The sequence below is a fragment of the Crocodylus siamensis genome, chromosome 1 (assembly GCF_052110815.1).
Source record: "Crocodylus siamensis isolate JL-2025a chromosome 1, ASM5211081v1, whole genome shotgun sequence".
NCBI lineage: Eukaryota > Metazoa > Chordata > Crocodylia > Crocodylidae > Crocodylus > Crocodylus siamensis.
Window position 1 is genome coordinate 46087351 of NC_143395.1, and position 24898 is coordinate 46112248.

General features: G+C 38.7%; 1 protein-coding gene across 22 annotated transcripts in view; it reads right to left on the reverse strand.

The window, feature by feature from the left end:
• Positions 1-24898, reverse strand: part of DST (dystonin) — a 486590-nt gene that overhangs the window by 3428 nt on the left and 458264 nt on the right. For 8 of the 22 annotated variants that reach the window (XM_090034246.1, XM_090034235.1, XM_090034309.1 and 5 more), the window contains 14 exons: positions 24649-24777; positions 20462-20605; positions 18708-18896; positions 17390-17519; positions 15165-15328; positions 14688-14850; positions 13087-13241; positions 12843-12917; positions 11937-11954; positions 9460-9577; positions 6971-7039; positions 6030-6229; positions 5455-5565; positions 2314-2437 (listed from right to left, as the gene is read on the reverse strand). In XM_090034246.1, the coding sequence (XP_089890372.1) occupies positions 2314-2437; positions 5455-5565; positions 6030-6229; positions 6971-7039; positions 9460-9577; positions 11937-11954; positions 12843-12917; positions 13087-13241; positions 14688-14850; positions 15165-15328; positions 17390-17519; positions 18708-18896; positions 20462-20605; positions 24649-24777 (1789 nt within the window). The remainder of the gene's footprint in view (positions 1-2313; positions 2438-5454; positions 5566-6029; positions 6230-6970; positions 7040-9459; positions 9578-11936; positions 11955-12842; positions 12918-13086; positions 13242-14687; positions 14851-15164; positions 15329-17389; positions 17520-18707; positions 18897-20461; positions 20606-24648; positions 24778-24898) is intronic. The other 14 variants (XM_090034292.1, XM_090034342.1, XM_090034317.1 and 11 more) reach the window with 4 other exon arrangements.

Here is a 24898-nt window from a genome sequence, read left to right on the forward strand (position 1 = left end):
TAATAATTGGCTCAATAAGTGCAAGCAAAGGACAATAACAAATAAATTAATGTCAGAATAACAGGGGGCCACATGTGGGGTTTCACAAGGGTCTGTCCTACATCTAGTGCTGATTAATATGTTTACTAATGATCTGGATGCCAGAATAGATTTTTCTGATTAAGTTCGCAAATGATGCAAAACCAGGGAGGACTGAAAACACTTTGGAGGACAGGAATAGACTACAAAAGGATCCCAAGAGACTAGCAAAATGTGCTAAAGACAATGGGATGAATTTCAATCCAGACAAATATATGGTGCTACACCTAACCAAATGAACAAATACAAAATGGGAGATAACTGGTTGGGCAGTGGCATCGCTGAAAAGGATAACTGAGAGTGAACATGGGAAAAAAGCTAATTTAATTTTGGACTGCATAAACAGGAGTACTAAGCATAAGACATGGGAGGTGATGGTAGCATTCAACTCAGGGCTGGCTGGGCCTCAGCTAGAGTAATGTCTACATTTCTTGGTTCCACATTTTAAGGAGACAGAGAAACTTGAGTAGGTCCAGAGGTGGGCAACAAAAATGATAAAGGAGTGGGAAAGCAAGCCATAACAGGAAAAAATGAGACAACTAGGTAGGCTTAGCTTGGAGGAAAGGAGATTAAGAGAGAGGAATATGGTAGCAGTTTTCAAATATCTGAAAGGCTGCCATAAAGAAGATGAAGAACAGCTGCTCTTCCTTGCCCCAAAAAGCAGGACACAAAGCAATGATTTTAAACTGCAGCAAAGCGGATTTAAATTAACGCTCAAGAAAACCTTCCTTACTGTCAGAAGAGTAAGGCAGTGGGCTAGACTTCCCAGGGAAGCTGTGGAATCTCCTTCAGGAGAAGGCTGGAAAAGCATTTGATAGAAACAGTTTAGGAACAGCATATCTGCATTTGTGCATCTTCTAATCCCGTGATTCTACTCCCAGTGATCCACCAATGTACGATCTCTGAGTAACCTTTCACAAGTGGTGTTGCAGATGCTTCCCTGCAGCTCTCGCTTTCAGCAGGGAAGGCAGACATATATAACACTTGAACCATTCCAGGAGTGGTTCACAGCTGTGTGAAGTGCTGTGGCTCCAACAGCCAGGGAGAGAAGTGACCAAACAGCCCACTGTCTCTCAGTGGGTAAGAGGAGAGGAATGAGTGCTTGCACCTGTGCTTTGAGAGTCCTAGAGGGTGGGTGACCCATGGCTGGGTGCATTTTCACTTTTTTGCTTTCTCTTCTCTCCTAAACATGAGTTCTATAACTTCAATAGTATGTACCTGACCAAAGTCTGCAGTGTGCTAACCTGAAGTGGCAGGACAGGGGGTTTGGGCAGGGAGTGCTTGGACCCATGCTTTTTTGGTTCCAAGGGGCTGGAGAAGCATGATAAGAATATAAGAAGTGCCATGCTGGGTCAGACCAAATGTCCATCTAGCAAAGGAGCCTGTCACTGACAGTGGCAGAGGTGGATGCTTTAGGGAAAGCATTCAAATGGATATATCTAGAGTGATGTATCCCCCGTTAATTACCTCTGGCATCCATCATTATTGGTTCAGAGATGCCAGAGGAGACTTCCTCAACCATTCTTTCAAATGATGAGGGAGGCTGTGGTCAAGTAGGAAGTGAGAACACAGCTGGTTGTTGGAAAGATAGCTTTTATTAAACAAAAAGTGCAAGGGAGCTCATTGATAAAAAGTCCCAACAAAAGGAAAGAAAAAGAGAGGGCAATAGATTTCTGGCTGTGTACCAGAGCAGCCAGTTGCAGCAGTAAAGAGATAGGAGCTAAGGAGCGATGCTGTGTGGTGGGGTGCCTGGAGGACAGACTAGACCCCTGTTACAGAATGCTTGGTTTCCACATCTAACACTGGACTGGTTCATAATGAACTGGTTCTAAATAATATATGATTTTCCAGTTATACTTTTGAACCATTCCAGACTGTTTTAACTTTTTATAGCAAGCTTGTAAGTTTGTCTGCTTCAGGTTTAACTATATTTCAACTGTTCTAAGTGTTACATATTTTCAGAATCAGATTCAGGGAACCACAGGTAGATTCCTCATAGGCCCTCAAACTCTCTACAGCTGAGTTCTGCTCTACAGTCAAGAATCTTCCCTTTGTTCTCAAGCATTTCTTGAAAGGCTGTTTCAGAGGATCATTATAAACCAGTGATGTCATGCAGGCTGCAATTAATATGTTAGAGCAAATGTGCACATCCCCCTGGGGTACCCCAATCTGTCCTCATGTGGTAACAGCCCTTGTTATGAGTGCTGGGATCAGTGCTAAAATTAAAAAACTCACCTGCAAACTGTGCTCGAACCCTGGTAGCTGCTGTTGATATCAGGCTGCTATCTTCTCCCGAATGGAACCCTTTTCCTGATAGATATCCTGGCAATCTAAGTTTACTCCCTTGTATTGGTGTTCCCTGAAGAAGACAAATATCATTGCTTCATCTAGTATCATCGATATGAAGATTCATACTGGCTGGGACTGAACTTGGTATTCTACAATCTTCACAACATACATGATAAATTCAAAGTATTGGCCACAATTATCATGGAAATATTTAACCTTAAGTGCCAAAGTGGTCCAGCTGTAAAATCACTCAAAAGTCTACTTAGCATCAGTTTTTTATCAGTCTTTACGTATGTATGTATATATTTTAATTAGCTGAGCATACAAGGTTAACTGAGGGTACAATTCTTATCATAATACTATCAGACAGATGCAGAGCTATTTTTTATACCTTTGTCCCATAATTCTGACCATGGGCGTATGCATTGAATGCATTCATGGAATGTAGCCTGACAAAAGTATACTTATGAATTTTGCAACCCCCAAATTCCCATATTTTGTGATTTTCTTGCACAAAAGCAGGGGGCCTTGATTTTATAAATAGAAAAAAAATTGTGGCCTTATGTTACCCAGGGTGAATCCACCCACAGTTTTGTCTGCCTTTCTTTCTAGCTTCTGAATTAGCAGAAGCTAGTGACCTCACCTGGTAGCCTACCTAAGATGAGTTAATTTATTGGCTCAGGGAAGGGAACTTTCAAAGATGCTCAAGTCTCATTAGTCAACTTTGCACATCATAGCAGACCCTAGGTGTGAGCAAACAATCATCCCAAGTTCACATAAAACTACTAAGGATTTATCCAAAAGAGAAACTCAAATACTGCAATGCTAAGCACTGAACTTTTTCCAATGCTTAGAGGGAGTTAGGTGCCCAGGAACAGGATCCAAAACACCCAGTACATCAAGCCAACAGCTGTGTGTTGCTGGCCAATAGCGAAATTCTAAATTCAAAGAGTGCATCTTAAACTCCATTCCAAGGACCCCAGGTCCACCAGGACTTAGGCAACTTGCTCTGCTTGTCCTGCGCACAAATCTTCTCCTGAACTAGACATCTACAACACTTCTACCAAAAATGGATCAGGAACGTCAATCTATCCTTTTAAAGGATGGCACAAAGAGGAGAAGAAAGTCATTAATCTTCTGCCACTTGTCTGCATAATGATGTCATCATTAGAGAACTCACTAAGTATGCTGGAGAGTTCGGCTCAATTCCCTCCTCTCTAAAAGAAGTTTCATATCCATCCCATCCACCTCCATGGAGAGTGCCCTAATCAACAGACCATAAGCTATTCTGGGCAGGGATGGTCTTCACTCCTCCTGTTAACACTGTGCTAGCTAACCAGGCAGAAAACAATTCAAAATTTATTTGAGTATACAGAGAGAAAGTATGTGCTTTTTTTAGATATTGCCCTAGCTCCCTAAATCAGGCTAAAGTTGTAGCCTATCAGTCACTTTTTTGGGGCAGAAGCTACAGCTGGATGCCTGAGAAATGCACCTACAACTTCCTTCAGTCACCTGTGCAGCCTGCAGCCTCGAACCACTGGGCTTCATTAAACTCAATGAACCAATGAGAAAGACTGAAAGCAGATTGGAGTTGTTCTAGGCACACCACCTTCTGTGGATACATCATCAGGTGTTCTTTTAGACCAGGAGCCTAGGCCTAACCGACTGCTGTTTTGAGGGGCTAGAAGGGAACAATGCTCCTTTCCCCAGGGAATTGAAGAATACTTTAATGCAATATTTTACCAGCCACTACAAACACTTCAGTCAGTCTTCAAATTAGAAAATGCTTAAATGAATGCAGTTGTTTTCATTTCATTTCAAATTCAGCAAAAGCATGACTTTTTATTGCTCTGTCAATACGGCAAATTTCTTCATACAGTTGTTTTAAGTACCATCAATTAACCTTGTAGGGATATTTAGTTTACAAGGGACAAAAGAAAAAAGCAAGTAAATTAGAAATTAACATTTATTTAAACTGAGCTATGGTTAAACCATATTCAATACCTTAAACGGTAATCCTAAATTGTAAAGTAATACCTTATACATACATACACACAAAAGTAATGAATAAAAAATATCCTCAGGTATTTTGTGTGTTCTTGAGTAAAGACATACAGAATTACACGAAGTGCCAAACTGACAGCAATTGGAGGCTGAAATCCTCTATTTCTGTAGAGAACAAATACAGCAGAGGCAATCATAGGGCAGCCCCTCCATGCTAATCCACCTGCTTCAGTCGAAACTTAGACTATTTCTGTCAGGGCAGGAGACAATTTAGGAGCTGATCTAGCTGGAGCTTTCCACTGGTTTCATCAAGCAGTGAGTCAGGTCTTTAGACTCAAAGTATATTCAACCCCTGGTCTCTCGCATTTGGCTTCCAACATAGACAGTAATTCTTATAAAAGTAACAGTTTTTTGTGTGCGTTGCACACTGTTGAGACCATCAAATTAATTTCCCCTGGGCCACTGAGAAAGCTACCTGATTATAACTTTTGTTGGGCATAGCAATTGTTGGTCATTACTCTCCTAAACTGAATTTCAGTTTTTGAAAGGGCACCAATATGCTTCTACCTTGTGCCTGTGGTATCCTACTCACTATCAAATGGCATTTCCTCATTCACTGGCTTCATTTTGGAGATCATAATTTTTTAATATATCTGTAGCTCATGAGTGCCCTGCACACTGTAAGCCTAGAGGACATAATTTGAGGAAAGCACATCCAATGGTGAAATGCTGACGGGCAACCAAAGAGTAAGTCATAGAAAGAATTCTAAATGTGATCTTTCCAACAGGTGGTCTGTTCACTGTTAATCTGCAGCTACATTTTTTTTTACTTTACAGGTCTACTTATCAGGAACCACAGGTTGAGTTTTCTTAAAGGTTAAATCTATTTACCACATCAAACAAAAGATCAATTAAAAGTTTATGAAAACAAAGAAAATAAAATGGATAGAGATCTGAAACAAAGAGAGTGTATTAATATGCAAAGGGACAGTGCAGCTGTGCAAAGAACTGTAATGACTGTTAGTGATGTGATAGTTTTAACAAAGGAAGATCATTAGACTAGAATCTCTGTCCTTACTGTACCTCGGCAGATGGCCCTTGATAGTCTGAGGACTCTGCTGGCTTAGGAGGAGTTGATGTTTTGCTGTTTGTCAACCATGGTTTATCATAATTGCGTATTAAATGATGGGGTGTCTGTATGGAACAATGGCAAATCAAAATATGAAGGACAGTAGATGGAAAAAAATGTCATGGAGAGAGATATCCAAGGAAAGGGAATCCCAAACTTCACAGTAAAAATGAAAAAAATAAGAAAGAAAATAAAAACAAAGCAGAAAGAGTTGATGACAAACATTCTTGATGTATTTTTTCTCTTTCAGATTGTATTCTCTGTTTGCTGATTGGATCAAGTGGATCATAAAAGGTAAAGACATCTATTTCAGGGTTGCAAAAGAGAAGCAAGTGTGAGAAAAAATGGACACAATTAGTGTCCTTCCAAAAGACATTAAAATATCGATTGTTCTATCCTATAAAATCTGGGTCCTGTTAACATGGACCTGTACCTATAAACATGGACTTATAATTTCTAGGTCCTATTTAACTAGGAAGTACCTGTATGCTATTCATTGCTTAATGCAATGTCATGTACTTATTCATACCTTGGGTGTAGTTGTAGCAGAAGCCTGTGGTGCAGCTGCCTGGCCAATTTGACTTGATAAAGAAGTAGATCTATTGGGAGAAGCACCTCTTGAAGAGGGTCGTGATCTACGACCCCTTGGTCGGAAAGCTGATATGCTCTGACTGCCACCATCTGCCATCATGAACTTTTCACGCAGCTCCACGTTTGTCCTTCCCTTAGCTACAGCACACCAAAGAAAGGCACTGAGATGTCAAATATGTAGATCAATCACAAGCCTTTTTATCACCATTTTTGCCATGCCACCAGCTCCAACACAGCCTAACAAATGCAATGCATTACTCTGTAATACATTTATTTTGGACACACGAGAGTTCATGTGCACAGCTTCCTTACTCTAACACTTTGTGTCAGCAGAAATGAACACTGTCAAGTGAAGCTAGCATGAGAATGGAATGCTCAAGGTGCTAAGTCATTGTTAATCAATCGTCTATTAATGCAGAGATGCAACCTGATGACCTGTATCATTAATATTACAGCTACTCATAGTAACACTCATTTGGATGGTACAGAAAAATGCTAAGTACAAGTGAACAGAAAGCAGCACATCCATTTACACTAAACTATGAAGTAATGCAGCTTGGCAACATGCAATAATGAACAAAAAACCCAAATTATAATTAGGTACTTGGTAGCTAAGCACTTATATAGGCACAGATGAGAGACTGTTTCACAAGAAGATGCACAATATGTTAGCATTTTATTGTGTTAGTATGAGTGGCAACTGTTTCTGAAACACTCTGTAAGTGTGTCAAAAAAATCTCTCTAAAGCACCAGCCCATGAAGAAAAATGCAAAGCCAAATGTAATGAATGAAGCATTTGTTGAAAAATAAATATTAAAGAGTGGGAAGGGAATGGAGACAGAGAAAGGGCAGAAGAGACAAAGAGAGGGGATTGCCAACCTATAGTAGGCTGAGTGGTAATTGAAGAATTTGATTCCGAACGTAACATTTTACTTCCGTGATGATGAACTAGAAAAAATGACACAGGATATGGGTCACATTAAAGAAAATTGTTAGCAGGAGAAGAAATCAAGTACAGCAGTTGCATATGCAAGAAGAGACTCTGAGCACCAGGCTGAAAGACAGAACTTGAAGCAAAAGCTCTCTCTAAGCACTTCTAGGCAAGCTCTCAAAGTTCCCCTAAGCTAGAAGACAACAGTGCTTGAATAGACTTACTTCTAATCCTAAGAACACCTGGGCCACAAAAACATACATCTGCCATCACAAGGAGGTATTATAAGCTGGAACTTACAATAAGTTACCATACCTTTAGTATGAAGCATATAACAAAAACACTGCAAATTATTCTGCATTGAATATGACAGCAAACCTTACTGGAAATGAAGGTATGACATAGTGAGATGCTCAAGCAGGGGCATGATCTGACCCCCCTGAGGTCAATGGCACCTTTGTCAGTGTTTTATCAGGTGACAATGAGATAACTAAGCTGCATAACTTAGTTGTTACATTGAGTTCAGTACTCACGTAGTTCCACTGAGTTAGTTAAATGTGTTGAGCACCTCATTTAGTGGTGCCAGATATAGCAGGTGCCAGGTATGGAGTGCAGAACCTGTAGCACTCAAGCACTAAATGAGGTGCCAGGTATAGCAAGACCTGTAGCACTCAAGCGCAATGGAGAGGATGCATAATGCATGTCTTTATCTTTAACAGATGTAAGGACCAGTAAATGAAGATCTATCTGACTTTATTTAAAAGGACAATAAGGGATTTTAATTAGAAGCTTATTAGTTACTCCAGCTATTAATTACAACCCAAGTAGGATGTGAAACTAGAGTTAATAGCGTGTCAAGATTTCTGAGAATAATTTTGAAAGGTGGCAATTTTAGTGCTTAAATGCTGTTGGAAATTGCAAAATCACATAGAACCTCATTTCCCACTGCCTTGCACTTTGTATAGTGACCTGTGCAGAGACAGAGTAAATGCTACCAAATAAAACTGAAAGTGCAGGCATGAAATGACCTTACCAAGCTCAAGGGAGTGAAGAATTAGCCTTAGACTCAGCTGGAGCTGGACACAGCTCATTTCACTTCAATCAGTATATTATCTTTCCCTTGGTGGGCAGCAGGATTTTTGGAATACCACTGAACATTTACAACACCTATCTTGACCTTTTCAATACTACTCATCACAGTCCCTTTATAGCACTTAGAAGAGGAAATATTAAAGGTGAACTTAACCATAATGGCTAAGAACTTCTAAATGTGAATGTGAATGGCACCCACTCTTGCTAATTACAGGGTCCTTATGATTCTTTTGCAATATTTTCTTCTTGTTTAAAATTCCCTACTTTACCCTAACAGTAACTATAAAATACCTATGATCTGCCTTCACCCCGCCTTAAAGTATTTACTGAAGTGTTTATATAGTCCTGAGTCAAATCCAATAATTTTTCCTTATTAGGACTGCAGGATAGCTGTTCTCCCTAGGCCTAACTCCTTCTGTTTTAGTTTTCCTATGTTAATGTTGTCCTATCTGCTGTAATTTTTATATCAAGAACTTTATAAAATGACTTACTTTCCTCTGAAAACGCATCATAAGTCTAACAATTTACTAACTTCATCACTCCTGCTACTGTTGGCTTTCTCTTCTGTCAGCTACTTCAGTAGTTTTACTCCTTGCTCTTTTTGGTCCCCTAAGATCAATAGTAGCTAAATCTTGCCCAAAGCCCATTTTCATATCAGAGCCATGGGGCTTCCTGCAGAGACAGATCCCCTATTAAGCCATTGACAGTATTGAAAATAAAACTTCCATAACATGTGGTTCATGACAAACTCTAGTTTCTTGACCACAGGTACCCAGACTCGTTTAATTTTCTCCAACCCCTGTACGAAGCTTAGAGCTTTATAACGTACATCTGGGAGAATGCAGATGAGAAGAGGTTGTTCCAAGGGCAGGGTCTGAGAACTGAGGGCAGCTTTAGGCCAGCTCAGCTTTTTTATCCCTCACTGTTTTCAGTTGAATTATCCTTTTTAATGTATGGATAAAGAAATAGTTCTTTTTTGTCAAGAAGGTTTTATTGGCCATTGCTTTGCATTGATGCAATTGAGGTCATACAGTCTGTTCATATGTGATCTACTAGGCCTGGACTGTTGTGGGCTAAGGTCAATTCTTAATTACACCAGAGTGAACCCAGATTAACTTCACAGAAGTCATAGCAATTGTTCTTGATTTACACAGATGTAACTGAAAAGCATTCAACCATTAGGATTTTAAAATGTGCAAAAACAGAATCCTGTGAAGTCTTCACTGCAACAATATTTACACAAATGGCAAGTACTGTATACATTTCAATTCTATCCTGCAAAAAAAAAAATATTGACAGTGACTCCACTGAATTAATTACTTAAATGTCTTGTCTTCTTACATACCCCTGCAAGGATCATTTTTCACTAAGAACTCATCAAGTGCCATCCAGCCACCTCCAACACGAACCATAACCGTACTTCGTAGGATACGAACAAGACGCAGTTGCTGAGAGTCACCAAACTGGAACAAGAGGAAACACACTAAAGTTTTCAATAATTCTCCAAATTATACATGATAATTTCAGCTTTGAGAGGCTTAAATCAGCCATTTAAAAAATCTGGCTTTAATTTTTAATAATTGGTAAATGCCAAAAATCTTATTTATTTATGCAAACTACAATGTTAAGCTTTTACTGTATTAACCCAAAGGAATATAGCAAGATTGTCAAAAAAAGGCTGCAAGGCTTAATTTTAAGTTTAATTTCCATTTTTTCTGATTCTTGTAAGAGAAGCAAAAATTAGTAATAAAATCATTAGATTGGTTATGATTTGTATTTGTGCAAATGAATGAACACTTTATTATTGGTACCTTCACTGAACTCTCTTTGTAACAGTAGTGATACAGTTTCCAATGATATGAAGCTTTCAGCTGAAAAGTGTGGCAAAACAGTGTAAATAATAGATCACTGGCCTAGAATTGCAGGTGAATGAGGGAAGTTTTACATTGCTCCCCTGAGCAAACCAGCATAGGGACATGGAGTCATTGTAATAGCTTTATGCCAACCTCCTCTCAAGGGGTGGGTACAGGTGCCATTGCTGGGAAAAAGGGGACAAGGTTAGGATAACCAGTGATCCTCGGCTTCTACACCGCCCCTTAGTGAGACTGGCGGTCTGGCGTTAATTACATGAAGAGCAGCCCCAGGATTCATTTACCCCTACGTCTGCACCTTACCTACCCTGTGCTACGTGCTTCTTCCCTTAGAGCTGAGGATTGCTTCTAACACATCATTTGATTTTGAAAAGCACACAGCAAAGTTAGCACGTGGGTCCTTGGTTCAAATTTGGATCGATGGAATAGTGATTCTCCTATCTATTTGTTGGGTTGTGGAAAACAACTGTTTACTTTGATCTATTTTGTATTAATGTCGACATGAAACACAATCACCTTCATAACTGGGACAGCTACTGCCAATCTTTGCATCAGAATTCAAGGAGTCAAATGAACTAAACTTTGGTACCCTAAACAAACCGGAAGCACTTTTGTCTAGGTAAGGGAGGGATTACTGTGGAAAAGCTTCCACAACTGTACCAATGTGCTGTACCTTGTATGAATTAAAACAGAACAGTTTTTGTTTTTCAGCATTATTGATCCAGACTTTCCACCAGATTTTCAGTTGTTTAACTTCCACAGTTCCCTGTAGGATGCTACAGCCTCATGAAAACTGAACCAGGCAGATTCCGCACTTTTTAGCTGATGCCACTTAATGTGCTGATATCAATATCCAATACTCAGGCCAAATCCTCCCCTCAATGGGACCCAAATGCACCTGGGGCAGAATGGGGCCGTTAACTGTGGTTGAACCATACCCATTTGCTCCAGTGAAGTGCCTGAAATGCTTTAAAGCCAAAATCACACAAATGTGCTCCTTGCTTGTTAAAAATCTTTGGATTGAGAGAGGACTGCAGGAATATTACTTCTAGGAACCAAACAATATCTAAGCTTACAATATTAATTTAAGGAAGACTTTATTCCTAATGACCAACATTTACATTTAAATGAACATTACCTGAGGTTTTTATTTTGATCTATTAAATAGGTTTATATTCAGCTATGACCTTAGGTGCATACATCTAATAAATGATCCACAAACCAACTAATTAATTTGTTTGGTTATTTAGGAGTAGGTTCTTCTTTATGAAGTTCTTAAGATCCTCTTTTTCAACAATTTAATTTCCCATATTCACTCTGTCTTTTAGCCAGACCAAGGCTTGGAACTGGTGTGTGCTGCAATTTATGCAGCCAGTTTGGAATGAAGGAAATGAAAACAGTCCATATTTAAACTTCAAGTTTCTGCCAACTTCTGAAAGATTATTTAATAAATACCACAATGTTTCCTGTTAAAGATACCAATAATCCACTGCAAACTGATTCTTCCTCAGTATAACTGGATTTCTAGTTTAATGCAATTGGATCTTTCACAGTGATGCTAAAATAAGTCACTTTATAAAAGAAAAACATGGGATTTTGCATCATAGAGCTGTTATATATAGCATGTAAAAATGATAGGAGAAAATGACAGAAATTTATTGTTTGTAAATTATAGCTGAAATGCCAAAGTGACTTAAAATTTTAAAAAATACTGCTCTATTATCTGGTTCCTTTAAAAGTAATACCCTTAAGGAGACAACAGGAAAAAAAGGTAGGGGTGAAAAGGCATCCTGAAGCAAGAAATATTTAAGAGCATTTAGAGCAACACCACAGCTGACCAACACTGAATTAGTTTAGGATGAAATGATGAAAAAAGAATGGCCATTGCAAGCTGAATGACTATGCATTACGAAAAAAACAGAAATTCATAACACATTCCACTGGTTTATACCTGATTTCCCAGGAAGAACTGATAAGAAATGGAAAATGGAAGAAAGACATGATTAGTTTACAGGAAATTCTCTACATGAGTCTAGAATACATGCAAACTAACACACATACTAGAACTGCTAAATAAGTATCTAGGTTTAGAGATGTGCAGGTAATTAGTTTTCCAGAGTATGAGCACTGATAGATTGGGTTGCCTTCTTGCTGTTTTATTTTGTTTTTTAATTAGTCTGAAGACAGTCAATAATCTCCCTCAGCCAAATACTGAGCTCTTCATCTGAACATGTTCTCATTACTGAACCGGAGAGTAAGAAATTACCTCCTATGCAACATTGCAGGTTTCTCTCTGCAAGTTGAACTAATTTGAGAATACCCGGCACATTTCCTATATAGCTACTAGATGAAGGAATAGTATGCTCTAGTAAAATAAAAACAGGAAATGAGGATGATACAATATACTTTGGTCAAACATTTTGAAGGTCCACCTATTTAACCTGAGTCTGTTTGCAGTATGTTTTATTATTCACATTATTCATATGTAAAATATCAGTTAACAAATTCATGGTACCTGTACAGGATGAACTACTGGTTAAGTCTTTGGATATCTGGACACAAATATTAGTCCTGATGTAAGTTTAGGAAAATCACTAAATATACAACTGTTTGTCATAGTTTGACTGAAAAAAATTATACAATAGGGATCTTCTTTATCAGTATATATCTCCTAATACAAATTATTAATATAAAATTTAATGAAGCTGAAACTACACAATTTATGGACAGGTTTTGAGCAAACATATGAAGCCCATACCAAGTTCCTATAAATTAAAACAGTCCAACTATTCATGTAGCCCTGAGGTCTTGTGAATGTTGTGACTCTAGGAACTCTGGAAGCATTTTGAAGACTTACCCTGTATTTGTTATCCCCAATCTGCTCCACTTGGAATCGCTTTGCACATTTACATTTAGCTACCTGCCTTGTAACCTGCCAAAAACACAATTGGAATAACTGTTTTACTACTAAGATCATATCACCGAAGCCTTGAATGGTTAGCAGAACTGCAAGTTATTAAGGCGTAGAAATTAAGGTCACTATGGATTCAAGTATGTGATTCTAATAGAATATGTCTGCTATCTGAGAAAATGAAAATTACCTCATCTTCAATTTTGTCTGCATCTGTAAGAGGCTTATATGCATCTTTGTTTGGATGAAGTGCCGCTACAAATTCATAGTAGTCAATATAACCATCACCATCTCTGTCAAAGATATCAGCTACTGCACTCATTTCTAGTCGACTGGTAGGGAATTCTGTAATCCAAAAACAGCACCAGGAAGTAAGTCTTAGGGCTTTTCAAACCCATTAGAGTGACTGGCTTGATCACCAATCTCAAAGATTTTTGGACACTAGCAACAGTTTATGTACGCTAAAGTACCAAGCAGGTATAAACACATCTCTGAAAGGAAAAGTGTATCTCCAGTGCTAACTCACTTTTGGATAATAATGAAGATAATGGCCTGTTTTTAGGAGAGAAACATTACACTGAATGTGCCTAGCAGCAGATTTAACTTTAAAAAAAGCTTTCAAGTGACACATAGATCTAGAGTCCTATAGCATTCTTAACTTTAAAGTTCAAAGAACGTCACAAATCTACAAGTCCTGCTGTTAGTGGAACAAGATCATACAAGAATGCGAAGGCAAATTAAATTCTGCAATTCAAGGCCTGCCTCCTTTAGAAACTTTTGCCATTGCTTTAAAAATGGAACAATACATCCTGAAGCCTTCATTTCAGAACTCCAGAGCCAGAATAACAGCTCACTTACAGACCTTTTATAAAACAGAGAGAATTACAAGATGTAAACCATCGGCTCAACTGGTGCAATGTCTGTAGAATAACCAACATTTAGCAAGAACAGGATTATCTCAGGTAATAGTTTTAGCTGGTAGTAGTAGCAGGATTTTATTTTTAAATGCAGGCCAGCCATGCAAGGCAGCCATAGTCAAAGACAATGTAAGAGTATGTTATGTACTCCCCACCTCAGGGGAAAGGTATTTGGATTATCTCAGATGCACATGAATTCTTATTACTATGTGGGATGCTCTATACCAAGAGTGACCAACTTGCAGCACTGGTGCCACAAGTGGTACAACCTGTCTCTGTGTGTGGCATAAGGCAGATTGGGGAGGGGATGAGCAGCACAGTGGAGATAAGGGAGTAGAGATCAGAACACCAGATCAGGCAGTGAGCACAAGCAAAAAGCACAGCAGCAGCTTGGTCAGGGAGAGCAGGGCAAGGAGCAGAAAGCTGAGTAGCAGATCAGTAAGGGAAGGGAATCAGACTGCCAGTTGAGGAGGGTGCAGGGCTAGTTTGTGTCACGCTTGCCAAAAAGGTTGGCCCCACTGCTCTATTCCACATGCCATCAAGCAGGAACTGAACCTGAGCCTTCAGTATAAAGGCCCGTATCTCCACCACTTCATATGGGCCAGGTACTAGATGAAGAAAAGATAACATGCATTTAGCCTGTGTGTTATATATACACCCCTTGTGAGCCTGTATGCTTTCTTTAATCTGACTGATTTAAAAAGAATACCTAAATTTAAAAATATTTCATAATAAAAAAATTATTGTCACTTGTGATTATCAAATGGAAAGCAAATATCTGATATAACACCAAAGGCTATGATGGATGAGTATATTGCCAGTAAGATATTGTAAAACACATATAATTCAATGGCTAATCTAATGTAAAACCTACTTGAAGAAAGAATCCCATCAATAAATTCTTGTCTTGTTATCTTTCCATCCTGATCTTTGTCAATCCTCCTAAAGAAGTCCATTACACGAGATTTCTTATGGTTCATCCATCTCATGTATTTCTTCCTCCAGATATCAAAATCAAAGTTTGCAAATTCCCTTAGCTTGGTGAAAGAGAGATGACAGAGATTATTTTAACTATAAACAAACGACAGTATAAATTATAGAGTCCATATCTTCATGCCTTTAAATAATTGGTTCCTTAAAAAGATCACATTTCAAAACGGAGATTTTGAATCTATTCACTGTTAAAATAAACTAGTAGGTTTTTTCATACACACATCAGGTTGTCTCCACCTAACCATATATCATACAGCAAAAAAGAGCCTTTTGTTAAAATCATTTTTATTGGGAAATTCAGGGTTAAACAAGACTATAAAGGTATAAAGAGTATATAATATATTTGACATTTACTAACCTCTTCTAGTCTGTCCAAAGCATCATTAAGCTTTCTTCTTCTTTCCAAGGCGAGAAGCCAGACTTGCTGCCATTTGCTGACCAATAGGTTTACCCTTGGATTCTTGGTTTCAATTTGTGCCTGTGATGCTGATGGATACAGGCCTGGTGTTGGAGAACGTTTTCCTATTGAATAGGATACATATTTTTTTAATTTATTTTTGTCCATGTCTCAACCAACTGAAATTAAACAAAAGCTCATGCAAAGGACACCTAAAGCTTCTTGCAAAGGCTCCCTCCAACAACAAATAATGAGCCCAAACCTGGTATGATTCTAGTTAATGGGAGTTTTGGCATAGTGAGGGTTAAGAGAAAATATTACAATATCGAAGACTTGTCTACACAAGAGTGAGTGTGTGTGTTTGTGTGTTGTCTGTGTGCATTAACAGAAACAAATCTGATGAATCTCTTGACTCTTTTTACATGAAACTCAAAAGTTGAGGAGCCTTCCTAGTAACACCACTGAAGTTTTGTGTGTAATAGGACACTGGGAAAGCATTAAGTGGAAATGTTCATGGTCAGTCATGATTGTAGTGGGCTGCGCTGTGACTCGATATTTTATCTTTTGGATGACCCAATAGAAAGAAATCCTAACTAGCTGAAGACCATTACAGAGCTCTTGGCCCCTTCTGCCAGAGTAGGGTTGTTAAAATAAAATGAGGTTATGAAAATAAACATTTTGAGGAAAGTATTCAAAAGGGCCTTAGTCTAGCCCTTAATGATCCCTGAATAATTTAATGTTAAGAGTCATGTGCACTTACAAATGATTACATGTTGGCACAAGACTGACATATGCATACTCTCTCTAGATGTCAAAACCATATTTGTGATTAGAAAGTCTATCATTCTATAAGGAGTGTGTGTATACCAAGTGTGTGCTAACACACAACTGCTTGAAAGTGTGTATGACTGCACAGGACTGCAGCCAAAATTAAGCGCTGAACTGAGGCTTCTTTGAAAACGATACATAATATTTATTTTCATAACCTGATTTGCTTTAACAAAAACTTGAAAGTATAATACACACAAAGCTGCATGTATAAATTAGTACCATATTGTGAAAATTAGGGTCAATATGATGAAACAGAAATAGATACATCTTTTCTATGATGATTCTACGAAACTTACCACAGGTTTCCACTGTTTGAGTCCAGAAAGATATATTGATGATTAGGGACCTACTTCATTTGTGATTTCATGGATTTTTTGGAAACCGCAAAATCTGCAATTGTCCACAAAATTAACTGAAAAAATAAAACCTCAATAAAAATAAAAATGCAGGCTCCGCAGTGGGAGCCAGACATCCTCACTGTTTCACAGCCCACTTAGGAGGAGAAGGTGCTGGCTGTCAGGGTGGCATGAGGACCATGAGCAGCCAAGATGGCAGCTGCCAACTCATCCCTCCTCTCTCCTGGAGCCTCTCCATTAATCAGTGGCAAGAGGCAGGGCTGTCAGGAAATGCCTGCAAAAATTGGCTCTTCATGCCACATCCAAGCCATGAAAATTCTATGTCTGCCTGCAAATTAAGTAGGTCCCTACTGATGAGTATATTGCCAGTAAGATATTGTATTGTCACATCTGTGACAGTGACTTATGTCACATTAATAAATATTCAAGCTGCATTGAAGAATAACTAAAATACAGTAGCCTCTGTCTGGAAAAGGAATAATTACAAATTCAGTTCAAATTGGTGATGTGTTTATGTTTTGTTATGCATCAGCACAACCAGAGGCATAACTGATAGAATGGGAAGGGGGACAATGCCGAGCCCCAGGCAAAATCCTGCCAGATGTGCGTAGCCATGTTGGGTGGAAGAAAAAAGGAAGAGGGCTGAGACCTGGGCCTCAGTAAAACCCAAATCATAGTGTCTGGCTACGGCTGGGATGGGGTAGCCTGGGCTACTGCTGCAGCAGCACCACAGACTATCTATGGGGACTGCCAACTACTAATTCTGTTATTAAGCAAACACGTTTGTCTTCATGGAACCAAGCAAACTTGTTCCTCATCCTCTCCATGAAAAACATATGCCAGATTAGCTGGAAAGATTAATGGGGCAAGAAGTTCACCCTTTTTACTGGACTTTTCTGATGGTAATCACACCGAACAGTATCAGCTTATGAGTAATCAATCATTTATACTGAAAGAGCAGTGGTATGCGTGACCTCCCAAAAATACTTCATTACTTACTTCCTGCTCTCCCTTTATCCAGTACAGGAATATGAGAATGCACTGCAGTGAGCTCAACTGCCTTCCTTTTGTGAGTCTTTGTAACTTTATCCACATCAGGCTGTTTTCTGGTCATTTCCTCCATGAATGTCTGCAATGAAATGCTGGCTGCTCAGTCAACAGTTGCCAAGAGTAATTGGCAGCAAACACAAGTTCATACGACAGAATATCAAGGTAGAGGGATAGGAGCTACTTATCAAAAAATTGCAGTTGGAGATATAGGAGATTATCAAAGCATTAGAGTTATGTATAAAATAAGTGTTTTGCAGGCAAGAAATACTGCTCCTATGGACATCCACCAACATTGTGACAAAGCTGTTCAAGGAAGCCAACTTGGCAGTACTCCCTAGCTGTTCCAACTGCTGTGGTATGATAAACAGAAGACTGGCTCACAGAGAGCAAACCGGCTCAGATGTGCAAAGGAGTCTGCATAATGGTGCTTGTTACACTGTCAGTTCCCTGATGCATTACAAGGTCAAAGGTCACTTGAGCTTCATAGTTCATTAGGCAAGCATGGCCAGGGCACACTAGTTTCTGTAGCCAATGGCACACATGGGATGTGTCCAGAATCTTTTCCAGCTGCTTCTGACTCCTGAATTGCCAAGGACCCTTTTATAGCTTGGTCAACTGGGGAACACACACTGGTATAATTCTAGAGCAGGGCTTGAATTTACGCCTCAGAAGCTAGAGTGAGAGACAACTCCTGAACCACCCTGCAACTGCACAAAATGTGTATGTCCAGACGAGCACACACATGTAGTTTACAGTGCCTCAAAGCAGTCTGAGGCACCACAAACTGCATGTGGCATATATGCACCCATTTATCACACTAATTTGCAGCATGGTGCCAAAATTTGGCACAAATATATACTGCTGCTGTTTCTGCTGCAGCAAATGCATCCTTCTGCACATGCATGCTCATCTGGATGCAACCCAATGTGACTAAGGAACCTAAAAGGCTTTTGAAATTACTATTTGAAACTATTGCTTTTTTTCATGTTCATTGTTCTTATTCCTAAGTAGCCTATGCATGTTTTCAAGGGTTGTGGGGTGGGGTTTTTTTTGACTCCATCTTGAGTGAAGCTGGAAAAAGTCACAGGGACACAAATACAGAACTCTGTATCTGGAAAATGGATAAGATATTAAATATATACTAAAAAAACAGAACAGATTTGTGCTCGTTTATGAAACAAATTTAAGAGGTACAGGTCCATGTGAAATCCTTGAGACACATTATACTTTTTGCATGCCTTGCCTGATGTTCTTTTGCGTGCCTTACCTGATGTTCAGCAATAAGTGCTTTCACTTCCTCTATCTCCTGGGGGATGACTTCTTTATCCTTTTCACTCAAAGTAGTTTCTGCCCACTGCAACCAGGACAGTAAGGCTTCTAACAATTCCTGATTAGCAATAAGTCCAGCCAATGCTACTGCCAATCTCTGTTGATGTTGCTTAGCCCATGCTAATACCTTGATAAAAAAGTCAATTTGTGAACATTTCCATATCTTGAAGTTGCCTTTAAAAATACCCTATTCGCATTTAACCCAGAGCTTCCTCCCTCCTTTCACAGTTAAACATGTATGTTCAGATTATCAGAAGTACTGACCACCTGGTCTCCCATTTTGACCACATTCTGTCATAATCTTAATAATCAGACATTAACAAACTTTTACAACAGTGACTTCTGGCAGTACATTAAGGACCTGCTCCCACACACCGTCACTCAGATTAACAGTCCCACTGAGGTCATTGGGAATACTAGTTTGAGTAAGCAAATTAGATAGAATAGCACTCCTTTTGGACACTGCTGACTGAAGCTGTATTTTGCTACTATTGTATTTTTTAAATTCTAACACAGCTACAAAATTTCAGCTTAAGAAGCTAAGTTGCAGTCTCCACAGCATGCCCATTAACTACTTGCTGTGGCCCATAAAAATCTATTGGGTGTGTTCAGACGAGCGTGATCGTGTGGCACATTTGCAGGGCCACATACTGCACAGGTCAGTGTTCTCCACGCTGCAAGGGCACGCTGTCTGAGTGTGCACTGCACCAATTTTTTGATCCCAGGGATCAAAAAGAACTGGGGGAAAAAAACCCAGTGCCACATAGGCTCAGGCAGTGTACGCTCCTGAAAAGCAGAGCTGCTGAAAAGTGGAGCTGTGTTGCAGCCGCTTGCCAGGCTTTGCACAGCAGAATCGCTGTGGCTGCACCCCCAGGAGGCCTCCGGGACCCCAGGTAAGGCTGCTGGGACCAGCACAGTGCTGGCCCTAGCCTCCCTTACTCCATCCGGGGCAACCTTCCATGTGCCAAAGTCCAAGTGGCACGAGCATTTCCTGGGAAGAAGTAGCAGCGGCACAGAATGTGCCGCTGCTACTTGTCCCTGGGGAACCAAACATCCACACACATCTGTACGTGCCCACTGTATATTTTAGAAAACTCCACCAAATTCAATGAGGTATTTAAAAAATATTTTGGATTTCAATATCCTCTAAACATGATTATTACTAAACAAGAACAGACTGCTTTGATTTGAGCCTAAACTGTTTTGTTTTTTTCATATTAAAGTTGTCCTCTTAGACTAGCATTTTTCAAACTGTTTGGGATTATGCAGTGAAGCTGGCCACTCATGCACCCTTTCCACTGCTTCCCCTGACTACCAATTGGATGCTGCTTCCACCTGCTGCTGATTGCCACTGCTTCCCCTGCCACTGTCCTGGCTTTGCACACTTTTTAGGGACCTTTCATACTCCACAGTTCGGTAAATGTTACCTTTGATTATTAACCTGTGAAGGGGAAGGAGGTGTGGAAGGGAAGTGATTTGTAAAAGCAAACCTGACCAGCTACTTTAGTTATTCTTTACATGCTCTAGAAGACCATTATAAAAGTCTGGTTTCTCCACATAAGCCAGCTTGCATATTTGAACTGTGTAGCTATCAACAGCTGAATCATTTCCTTCCAATGCAACTGCCGTGTTAATTGCCAGCTATGCTCCCAGCATTTAAAATCTGACTGTTAACTTCTTAGATCTACTGACCTCTTCAAATCTGGCTCTGATGATTGTTATCCAGTGCTTAATGGTAGTGATGGAATCCGGATGGCAAATAGTGAGGATGGCTTCTCCCATACCTGTTGCTTTATTAAGTTCTGCTTTTTTTTCTTCCAGTTTCTTCATGAATTCCTAAATTAGAAACAATGATTTCAATTAAGTGCTGGCACCAGTTGAAAGAGAGAGAACTGAGTAACTTTAGTTTGAGTTGGGTAAATCTGGGAGGTGAAAGGCCACTTCTATAACATTCAAAGACTGATCTGATTCAAAGAGCAAGTGAAAAAGTAAGATGCAAGTTTATTTTTTTCCTATAAGAAAAAGAAAACCTAATCCATATGAAGAACAAAACTAAGGTTTAAAATATGTGTCCTGCAGCTCCATAATGCAATATACTATATGTAGTTTTAATAGATGTGACCATCACAGCATTTCACAAGATAACGGTAATTCAGATGTGCTTTAGTAAGAGCATAGAAGATCTAGCCTTTTTATAATTTATACCAGTTTCATTATAATGAAACAATTGTTTCTTGAACAGAGGCCGAAAGCATCAGCTATGACAATACATATGGAAAAGAAGATAGCAGACTTGATGGGTAGCACCATTCATCTGACTCAGGTATAAAAATGTAAGGCTTCATAGACATAGTTAAGTACCTGATAGTTACAGACACTGCTATCTTGGGAGTCTTATAAAAAATAGAAACATCATTCTTTTGCCATATTCTCAGTCTTTCTGCCACTGGTATTTTCACCAGGAAAGGACAGCAGGATCAAGCTAAAGCTTAAAATATAGACATTCATGGACTTATGAATATGAGGTTGACTGCCCAGATTCTTGGCATTGACACAATTTTCTTTTTCTTTTTGCAGATTTTTAAAAAACTATTTTAGGATTAAAGGGTTAAATTTTCCATCTATGTTATCTATTTTATATACAATTGCATGTCAGCATTTTTGTAGGGGGGCCTGTGTGTGTAGTTTAGCAGACCCTATATTAGGATTCAGCTGCCAACATCCTTCTAGTTTTGCACTGAATTTTCCATCAGAGTTCAGTTTCTTTTATGAGGGAGTTAACAAAAACTATCTCTGAAATCTTAACTCACAAAGGTTGGTATAACCTCTTCCCTCCAACCCCACTGAATATAATCTTAAATTCAAGAAGTTAAATCAAAGAAACAGTCTGTCTTCTCCTTGAAGCAAAGTGGGATGTTTGTTCAAAGTTATCTAAATATTATTAATACTGATTCAAAGACAGCTCATACTTACTATTTCTTCTAAAAGTATAGTTTAAATAAAACAACTTGCTATTTGGTGCAATTATATTCTCAAGTTAAAAATAGCTTCCCTTGCCTGTTTAAAATGCCTATGTTGATATGAAGATTGTGTTTCTCTTGCTTGATATGGAGAGTAGGCAATTTCCAAAATCTGAATTAATTTTAAATTAGTTTTTGAGTCTGAACCAAATCAGGGTTATAGTTCCAATTCAATGATACTGAAATTTTGTGAGCTGTTCCGGCAATATTTCAGCACTAATTGGTTTCTGGAAAGTTAAGGACTATTTTAGTATCCATTTTACTTGAGAGGCTGGCAGTATTGCTTATCACCAGGCATAAAAACTGGCATACACAAGACTATATGCCTTACACTCTGTCAATTACTCAAAACCCTGATTTGCAAGAACCTAGATAAGGGCACTGAGATTTCTCTGAGCAAAGACTGCTAACTGTGTTGAATTTTGCGGTAGTTTAGTGATACAGACATATTACAAGATGATAGGTTGAGGCCAAATTCATGTCCTTTATCATCTAATGCAGTACATTAACCCACTGTTCCTCTTGGTCTTCAGGGACCATGATAAGTGGTCTAAAACTTAATTGCCTAGGACATGCAGCCTTCATTAAATCATGTGCAATCTTCAAGAAATGCTAAGTATAGGGGCATAAAAATGGAGCTTTGAGATTAAATACTTGAAAAGCTTTCAATATGTGGCATAACATAAATGTATTATAACCATTTTGCAGGAATTATAAAATGTACTATGAATGAAGGACACACTTAACCTTTACCTGAATGCAGTCACTGTAATCTAATAAACTGCGTGGGGCAAAACTCAGCACTGTTAGACACATGGACATAATCTTTTAAATTAATGTAATGTGTCATGCTTACCTTCTTGTTGTTTCCTCCCTAAACAATTTATATACGTGGTGACAGGTATCTAATTATCAAGTTAACAGCATATAACACTAATAGTAATACATTATTAATGATGTTTAAATAGGTGCCTTTCATTAGAAAATTAGGGTACTAATGTCCCTTATTAATGAAAGTAATTGGCACAATTCCTGTACCAATTTTGAGAAATATTGTATTTATGTACATATCTCCAATTTATATCATGCACAAAAAGTAATGAAAAGATTGAACCGTAACATAAGTAAAATAATACTCAACTAGACCATGGTTTCAATATCGTTATGGTTTCTTATATTATGAAGACAATTCCAAATCAAGATTGCAGTTCCTATTTAAGTCTCTCTCTAACTTCTCAAAGAAGAGTGTCCATACGTTTTCTATATGTTTAAATTAGGGGAATAGTAATTCTGCAGGTTGTCAAAAGTGTAGCATATTATTGAGGGAGAAATTTTTGGCTCGTTGTTGAAGTGTCTTCAGTGTGAAGGAAGCTATTTCTTTTTAAATTCTGATGTTCATAATTTATCAAATTTGTCCATTTAAAAAATATGAATGAGACTGATGCTAAATTTCCCATTAGAGGATAATTAACAAACTGCAATCTTAGCTGAGGCTTTTGTGTGGCTTTTCATTAATTGAAGATGAAATGCAGGTTCTATTAAAGTCAATAAGAGTTCTTCCATTTATTTAACTGCGGCCAGGACTTCAATTTCATAGTCTTGTATTCTATATAAAGAATAGCAAAAGAATAAAAGCTGACATCTGGACTAAGTAAAAAGGCACAGTTCATGCTCTTATGTAGATTTTCATGATAATAGAGTCTGACGATACATATGAACCATCAGGAGAGATTGGCCAGTTATTGAGCAGACCAACACTATGTTCCTAGTGTCCCTAACTTACACGGCAAACTTTTATACAATTTAACATTGCTTGTTGAACCTTGACCTCTCCCCCCTCTTGCCTTTAAGGGACCTCAGACAGGAAAGCAGCATGTGAGCATGAGGGAACTAGCGGCAGTACAACTAAGGACCACAAACCCTGATGACTGGAAACGTCAAACATTACACATATATGTCCTGATACGTATACCTGAAGTCAGGATACAGTAAACCTGTCCATGCTATAGCCAGTTAGATGGTCAAGCCCTATTCACATTCTTACTCAGTTATGTTGTTCATAAGGCATGATAAAAATGTGAGTTTTTTCTACAGTCACAATTGCATAAAAACTTTCTCAAAGCCAGTTACACATGTATTAGTATTATAACTACTATTGCAAAATTTACTTTTATTAGTTCTATTGCATGGAAGGGTTTTTTGTGGGGGGGAGGGTTGTAATTTTCTGTATGGAATGAATTGATATGCCCTTTCATTTTCCCATTTCATTACTCCAAATCCAGTTAGATGGTCTGTAATCTAATATCTTCAGTATCCATGTCACTGTAATATTTCACTGCTTAATGCAAGTGAAGCATGTCAGCTTGGTTTTTCATCATGAGAAAAGGCTAAAGGATGATGGCATCATTACAATAATACTTAGGGATGACCTTGAAAGAAAACTAGGCAATGGCTTCACTGAATGTGAATAAAGGACAAACATGCTACTGGTATTATAACATCCTGCCATCAGGGGTTACCAATTTACTTTACTTTCAAAAAGGTTTTTGACAAAGTTTCTAAGTGTTTACAACTCCTTTCAAAATACTACTTTTTGCATTACTTGCACAGTCAGACAACATGTCTTTAAAGGAACATGTGGTCTAACACTGATGTCAGAGATAGGTTGAACCAAGTTTTAGTTATTCAACCTTTAAAACTCTCATTTCTAATTATAAAAAGAGCTGTGAACCATGTCTTGTTGCTGAAGATGATGCGATATTTGAATGGGCTGGAAATATGTTGATGTATTTCACTGTACTTCTACCCTTCAGTAAATCTATCTTAAGAAGATCCTGGCTCTTCATTTATCTTTCATACCCTGTGCTGATCTATTAGTGTACGCAGAGCCTCTTCATCATCTGGGAGGATGCCATGGAAACGAAGGGCCTGCTCAGCCTCAGCCAGCCACTCCAAAAGAACATGCACAACAGAGTGAAATTCCTCAGCCTGCAAGAAAAAAACATGGCTGTTAGAGAGAGGATTTCTGAAATAGTGCAGCCTCTGGATTCCTCCCCTGCACAGCCTCTGGATTCCTCCCCTGCACAAAGAAGCTCAGCCCAGACATGAA